This window comes from Bubalus bubalis, chromosome 9 (genome assembly GCF_019923935.1).
Source record: "Bubalus bubalis isolate 160015118507 breed Murrah chromosome 9, NDDB_SH_1, whole genome shotgun sequence".
NCBI classification, from domain to species: Eukaryota; Metazoa; Chordata; class Mammalia; order Artiodactyla; family Bovidae; genus Bubalus; species Bubalus bubalis.
Window position 1 is genome coordinate 38632788 of NC_059165.1, and position 8048 is coordinate 38640835.

General features: G+C 43.0%; 1 protein-coding gene across 6 annotated transcripts in view; it reads left to right on the forward strand.

Moving 5' to 3' along the window:
- ATP10B (ATPase phospholipid transporting 10B (putative)) overlaps positions 1–4660 on the forward strand; it is a 392801-nt gene extending 388141 nt beyond the window's left edge. For 5 of the 6 annotated variants that reach the window (XM_044947366.1, XM_044947364.2, XM_044947367.1 and 2 more), the window contains one exon: positions 4201–4660. In XM_044947366.1, the coding sequence (XP_044803301.1) occupies positions 4201–4660 (460 nt within the window). The remainder of the gene's footprint in view (positions 1–4200) is intronic. The other variant, XM_044947368.1, reaches the window with a different exon arrangement.
- The last annotated feature ends 3388 nt before the right edge of the window (positions 4661–8048 follow it).

Sequence of the window (8048 nt, forward strand, 5' to 3'; positions counted from 1 at the left end):
AAGGATGGTTGAAAAGCACAGACATTCTTGGAAAAGACAAATACTCACCATTATATCTTGTTCAACAGATGAGGGACAAGCTAGGGAAAGTTAGCAAATATTTTCTTGCCAGTTACCATAGCATGCAAGTTAAATCTCTGCTTATTCTAGATCATCATAAACTTGAATTCCTACTTAATTCTGTTTACTAAAAAAGGCAAAGAGATTTCCTTTGACAGAGAAAGGATTATTTTAATAGCTCCAAGGACTGTTAACTTATAACCTTGGAATGATTAATTTTTGTTACAGAAATCTACATGGCAGAATGTTTCCTGTAGAAAACTGTATTTGTTCACTTAAAGATGTAAGCTGTATTTATAATGATTGATTTCACTCACCAAGCCTGTGATAATTAGCCGCTAACCATGACCTCACTAATCTTAGTCTAATTAATTCAACCAGTATAAAGGAACTGTATGATTCTCTTAAACTGAGAGCAAACTTCTTTTATCTGTAAAATTACTAACACACAAACTTTAAAACATAATGCAGCGTAATTAGCTACACTAGGCCCCAACAGTCCTTGTACACTTCATTTGGCTTCAGTAACACAACACTCTCTTGGTTTTTCTCCTACCTCTTGTTTCCTCTGCTGGTTCAAAGATGACATGGTGTACGTCAAGCCTTTGTCCTGGGTTCTTTTGTCTTCTAACTTTAGTCCTTTCCATAAACATAGCAACCATTATTGTGAAGTTAAATGTCATTTTTCACAGATGAATCTCTAATATAAACTCCCAGCCCAGATCTTTCTCCAGAATCCCAGATACATCCTTCTAGCTACCTATGCCTCACCAGCACTGGACATGCCACGTCTGAGGAAAGTGGCAGACATCTATAACTTAATTCATGATCTGCCTTCTATCACCACCACCCTCCCAGAAACATGGCTCACTTCTCAAGTTCCTTGTATCCACTGTTACCCACTGAGGATCAAGGCAGGCCCATGAGAATTATCCTTGACACCACCCACCACCACATGGCCCTCTCTTATCCATTGCCAAGACCTGGTAGTTTTATCTTGTTAAACAGAATCCATCTGCTATTTCCATTTCTACAGCCCCCACCATAGATTGGGAATGAAAGAATTATAACCTATTATTTCAATAGTCTCCTATTGGGTTTACTCTAATCCATTATCATTGTGTCAAAGTGTGATCGTGTCACGTTTGTAACTTTCCAAGGGCTTGCCAAGGCCTTTACAATAATTACAAAACCCAAGACATTCCCCGCGGTCCTTGCCTGCTCTGGCCTTACCGATACCTGTGACCTCTTACCCCACTCCTGCCCTCAGTCTCCACACGGCAGCCTGCCCAGAATCTGGCTCTCACCTCTTCTCTGCCTGGCTCCCTCCTGTGCATCCCTCAGCCCTCAGCTTTCTTGTTTCCTCCTCGAGGAAGGTCTCTAACATCAGATCATGTGTGTGACACACTCACTGTTTTCGTAGCTTCTAACTCTGGTTCCTGTGCTTTCTGACAACTAGAATCCTGTCAGTCTGGTTCACAGCTTAATCCCTTGGGGCTTGGCCCATTGTAGGAACTTGACAGTTATTTGTTCTAAATGCACAGAGAAGGAAATTCATAGCTTGGGGGAAATGTTTAAACTGTGAAAATTCTAGTTTCCAGGCAAAAGTTGAGTCTTTCCTGAAAAACATAGGCATGGCCACCTGTACTGCCTCCCTGAGTGAGATGAGAAAGAGTGGGGGAAAGTTTCTGATTCCGTAGGATCTACTGTGGTCTTAAGAAACCCCTGCTCACATTGAGGTCATCTGGAATCTCTTAGACATAATAGAAGGATAAGAGCACCTCTGCTTATAAGGCTCTTAGAAGGTTAAAAAAAATTAAGGATTATTTTTGGAAAAGACCTTAGATGTCCTCTGGACCAGTTGGATTACTTTTTAATTTTTAATTGAACTTTAATTGCATTCAGTTCAGTTCAGTCTCTCAGCCATGAAGTGATGGGACTGGATGCCATGATCTTCGTTTTCTGAATGTTGAGCTTTAAGCCAACTTTTTCACTCTCCATTTTCACTTTCATCAAGAGGCTCTTTAGTTCTTCTTCACTTTCTGCCATAAGGGTGGTGTCATCTGCATATCTGAGGTTATTGAGATTTCTCCCGGCAATCTTGATTCCAGTTTGTGCTCCTTCCAGTCCAGCATTTCTCATGATGTACTCTGCATATAAGTTAATAAGCAGGGTGACAATATACAGCCTTGACGTACTCCTTTTCCTATTTGGAACCAGTCTGTTGTTCCATGTCCAGTTCTAACTGGTGCTTCCTGACCTGCATACAGGTTTCTCAAGAGGCAGGTCAGGTGGTCTGGTATTCCCATCTCTTTCAGAATTTTCCACAGTTTATTGTGATCCACACAGTCAAAGGCTTTGGCATAGTCAATAAAGCAGAAATAGGTGTTTTTCTGGAACTCTCTTGCTTTTTCCATGATCCAGCAGATGTTGGCAATTTGATCTCTGGTTCCTCTGCCTTTTCTAAAACCAGCTTGAACATCTGGAAGTTCACGGTTCGCATACTGCTGAAGCCTGACTTGGAGAATTTTGAGCATTACTTTACTAGCACGTGAGATGAGTGCAACTGTGCGGTAGTTTGAGCATTCTTTGCCTTTCTTTGGGATTTGAATGAAAACTGACTTTTTCCAGTCCCGTGGCCACTGCTGAGTTTTCCAAATTTGCTGGCATATTGAGTGCAGCACTTTCACAGCATCATCTTTCAGGATTTGAAAGAGCTCAACTGGAATTCCATCACCTCCACTAGCTTTGTTCATAGCGATGCTTCCTAAGGCCCACTTGACTTCACATTCCAGGATGTCTGGCTCTAGGTCAGTGATCACACCATCGTGATTATCTGGGTCATGAAGATCTTTTTTGTACAGTTCTTCTGTGTATTCTTGCCATCTCTTCTTAATTTCTTCTGTTTCTGTTAGGTCCATACCATTTCTGTCCTTTATTGAGCCCATCATCTTTGCATGAAATATTCCCTTGGTATCTCTAATTTTCTTGAAGAGACCTCCAGTCTTTCCCATTATATTGTTTTCCTCTATTTCTTTGCACTGATCACTGAAGAAGGCTTTCTTATCTCTCCTTGCTATTCTATGCAACTCTGCATTCACATGTGTATATCTGTCCTTTTCTCCTTTGCTTTTTGCTTCTCTTTTCACAGCTGTTTGTAAGTCCTCCTCAGACAGCCATTTTGCTTTTTTGCATTTGTTTTTCTTGGGAATGGTCTTGATCCCTGTCTTCTGTACAATGTCATGAAGCTCCATCCATAGTTCATCAGGCACTCTGTCTAACAGATCTAGTCCCTTGAATCTATTTGTCACTTCTACTGTATAATCATAAGGGATTTGATTTAGGTCATACCTGAATGGTCTAGTGGTTTTCCATACTTTCTTCAATTTAAGTCTGAATTTGGCAGTAAGGAGCTCATGATCTGAGCCACATATAGAGACTTCTATTCCAGAGTCCACTACAGGCAGCTTGGTAGGAGAGAGGAACCATGGGTTAACCATCAGGGAGATCTGTCAACTTCTCAGGAGATCTTAGGAAACCCAGCTCATCATTTGGAGCCTCAATGGTATCGTCATCTAGCAAATAGTGATAATATACTGATGCTCTGAAGTTGGCATAGCCCATGGATTCAAGAAAAGAATATGTATTGGGAAACTACTTAAAAATTATTAAGTTCCACAAAGATTTGACACACCAAAGCAAGTAAATTTGCCTAAATTAGAACAGCCCAGAAATAGAATGGCCACATGCACAGTAGGTGAGAGGAAAGCATCAGAATCCAGGGCACTGGGTCCTGACCACACCTCAATCACTCTATGGCTCTGGACAAATCATTCAGTCTCTTAGTGCCTCAGGTTCCATGTCTGTACGTAGTAGGAAACAAAAGTACCAACTATTTGGGATTTGGGGGAGAATAACATGAGTTATGTGTACAGTACATAACAAATGTTAGCTGTTACATTTTGTTGCTGAACTCCCCCAGTACCAGAAGTGCCTGGACATAGATTTGATCCATCAGTTAATAGAGTGGCAAAGGGGATCCTCCACTGGGTGGGAACTTGGATTCTAAGGGTCCTTTAAATGCTGAAATTCAAGAAGTCAGAAGTCACAAAATATCTTTATTCTGTTATTTCCCACCAGGTACATTTTCCTGACTCTACAAGGGACGTACGGGAAGTCTCCAATCCTAAGAGCTCAGAAAATTGACAAACTCCCTGCGGACAAAAGAGAGCTGGAAATCCAGAGCTGGAGAAGCCGCCAGAGGCCTGCCACCACCCCTGGAGAGGCCCAGCCCACCAACTGTCTGGGGTCACCTGCCTCACATCAGAGCTTCAGAAGCAGCACCCCAAAGAACTTGAGCCCTGCCAAGCGGAGGTATGAGGAGGACTGGGTACTGCCTGGAGAGAGATGCAGCAGAGACCACACAAGGGACGACTCATACTCAGCGGACTCCTGGGCTAAATTCTCATCTGGGGAGCACCTGCTCTTGGAGCCTAGTAGGATGGTGGCGTCCGGCGCCTACTCAAGTGGACAGACTAACTCAAACCGGCCCTTCAGCCGGGGTGGCCACCGCCGATCCCAGAGCTCACTGACCATATGAGGGGCCTACAGACATCTGTACACACTCAGAGGAGGCCACCTGACCAGTGGCTTAATTAACTGTGACTCTTCCTCCTCAAGGAGGAAAGAATGTGCCCATCTTACTCTCTTATCCCCACCCTTAGAAGACATGCTGGCCCCAAGGGGGTTAACAAAAAAGAACTGGAAATCAGTCAACCTCTAGTTTTCTCCTGCTGCCAGGCAGCACATCTTGTAAATGGTTTTTTATAAGGAGGTTATATTTCTATTGCATTGAGTTTTTTCATTCTTTAGCCCGGCGAGATTCTCTGACCCTCTGGATAATGACAGCCTACAACCCAATGCAACTGGGTTGCATCATATTCCAAGATGCCAAGAAGTATCTTGACCTAGCCAACCTCTCAAGATCTGGAGGTTTATGGCCTTCTCAAACCATCACCTCATCCCTTAGTGCCAAGAGTTCAAGTTTCAGAAGAGTCTCATACACACAAGAGCCTCATCTCAAGAGTATTGCAGGAATGGTCATGTCAGGGTTAACACCTCTTCCCTTCTCAGAGTTGGGTCTGCTCTAAGCCAAAGAAAAGGACATCTGAAGATTAAAACCAGATTTGAACTCAGAGCCACAGACGCTTCCAAAGGTGTTAAGGCCACAGCTAGTGTAAGAGCAGAAAGAAAACCAACATGTGCAAGTGAAGAGGTGCACCGGTAACCCCATGCTTTAGCTAATAGGCCACATGTCCCACAGTCTGGGGAATCTACCAAGAGGACATAGGCAGCACTCTTCTTGAAGATATTTATTTTATTTATTTTTAAATAAAAGTATAAATATCCCCAAGTTCTCCAAAGTCTGCCTTACACCATTTTCCTTTAAGGAAAAACCTATGTTAGCACCTATTGTTGCTAACCAAAAGAAATCCAAAGAGAATTTTTCCTTTTACCAAAACAAAAAGCGAAAAGAGCATTCAGCATTCGTTTTGCAGCCAGTGGTTAGAGGTAGTGGTTAGAGGTTCAGGCTACTTCTACCCAAGCATTCAGTGGTGCTGCCAACCTCCTTCCCTGGAAACTGCACAGCTCCTCAGAATCAAACCGCCATAGCTTTGAACTCTATCTGAGCATCTGTGCCTTATCTCAGTGTATTTTGTACATCTGTTAGCAAGATGTATCCTAAGGTAACTGCTTCTTTGTTTATACCATTTCAGCTTATGAAATTTTTCATAGTAACACTCTACTTTCAGGCTGCAGGGGAAACCTGTACCCATCCGCATTCTGCTCTCAGAAAAGGCAAACTCCAAGATCAAACTTTTGCACAGCTGCACCCAGAATAGACAACCCAGATGACAGAGCAACTTTGAGTCCAAACAACAGCATCTTAAAGAGTAGAACCAATGTTAAACCCCATTCATCCAGAACATCACAGGCTTCAGCTGAATAAGGGAGAGCCAGAGGAAGTCTCACTTCACAGGAAAAAGAAGAATTACGTAGATGACTTGTATGGAAAACAGTGTTGAAATAAAAGAATGGATGATAGGATTCTAATGTGTTGTCAAGAGAAGGGAGCTCTACAATGGGCAAGGATAGCCCAGCCTTTTAAGGTGAATACCCGCCTTAAGGTGGTACGTAGATACTGAGCAAAAAGTATTGGTACAAGAGTGGAAACAACTGTGGCAAGTCACAGCCACCCCACGGATTGACATCACTTGAATAACTTCTTAGGAAAAGCACCCAAAAAAAGCTCAACAATCAAGCCAACAGATGGCAGAGTGAGCTGGTCTCCTGGCCATCTTGCTGACAAACCTTAACTGGAAGGGCCATTTGGGGAATCATCCTGAGTCAATACACTGGATCTCTCACTGACTTTGCCAGCACTGGCCAGCTGGTGGGACTTCAGGGGAATCCTTCATGAGGACGGCTTGAGGAGGAGCAGGTGAATGGATCAGGCAAAGCAGTAATAATATAAATTGTCCCAAATGAGGAGACTGAGCCAAAGCTTGGATCTCGGGGTCCTTCCTTTTCCTTTATGATTCCTGTCTACTCCTGAAAGCCAGATGAGACAGGTGGGACATTTCAGAAAAGAGCAGAGTAGTGGGAAGAGCACTGGCCTCAGGAGATGGAGATGGGAGCCTTTTCTCTGCCCCATATTCTCTAGGAGCCAGGAGCATTGCCGTAGCATGCCTCCCCTGCCCTGCCTCCCAGACTCAGCATAAGGATCAAGCAAAAATTACATGGGATTGTTCAAACACTTTGAAAGCTGTAACATCCTTGATAATAACACAGGGATTTTTATTTGAGAGCTAAGAGGAAGCAAAATCATAGAGAAAAGTTGAGAAAATATCACCTGTACATAAATGCCAAAGCACACCTGACATTCTCATCCTGCTCTCTTTCCTGTGTGACCAAGCATCCCAGTTTGCCTGGGCTTTTCCCAGTTTTAGCACTGAAAGCCCCACAGCCTCAGAAATTCCTCAGTACTAGGCCAACCAGGCCAACTGGTCACCTACTCTTACCCTTTTTTGTGAAGCAAACCAACTGTGTCCATCCAAGTGCCATCTTAGAGGAAAAGGTTATAACAACTATTTCTCTGTAACATAATGCTAATGATTGTAATTAATACATTTTTATACATTCATGACCTTTTACAGATTGACTGGGAATATATTATGCTTTATTAAAAGAAAAAAATGGGAAACCATGTTTGTCATTGCCTACAGTCTGAGTACTACTGCCCCTCCATCTTTCTTGACATCCACTCATTCATCCATCCATTTATTGATCCAATAAACTTCTGTTAAGCCCCTACTAGATGTCTGACAATGCGCTTGGGGTTGTAAGAAACCCATCTCTTTCTTAAAGAAGCCCATATCCTTGTTGGACATAGGGTATCAGGAAGATAATTGATCCAACAGAGACTGTGACACAAACCTAAACAGCTGTAAGAATTAGAAGCAGCATATACAATCTCTCCCCTCTCTCTCTGAATCTCCAACCTGGACAGTCTCCTCTTCCTGGAAGCCTGACACCAACCTCAAACTCATACTGATTTGGTGCCTCTTTTCACCTATTCATTCAACAAACACCACGTGAGTTCCCACTGTACACAGCTGGGTGGTGGGTAGCAAGCATACAGGCCCAGCCCCTGCCTTCAAGGGATTTAGTCTAGAAGGGGACCCAGACAATATTCAAGGAATCAATAAATGTGATAATGACACACAATTAAATGAAACAAGAATGGAAAGGATGGGAGGCAGGAGGCTCTCGGGGTAACCAGAGAAGGCTTTTTCAAGGAGGAGACCCTAACCATGAAAACAAGGTACAGGGAAGGACCATTCTGAATGGAGAGAATTAAGTATGAAAGCCCTGAAAAAGGCACAGTTTGATATATAATAAAGGAGGAGGACGGAGAAGAAGGAAGA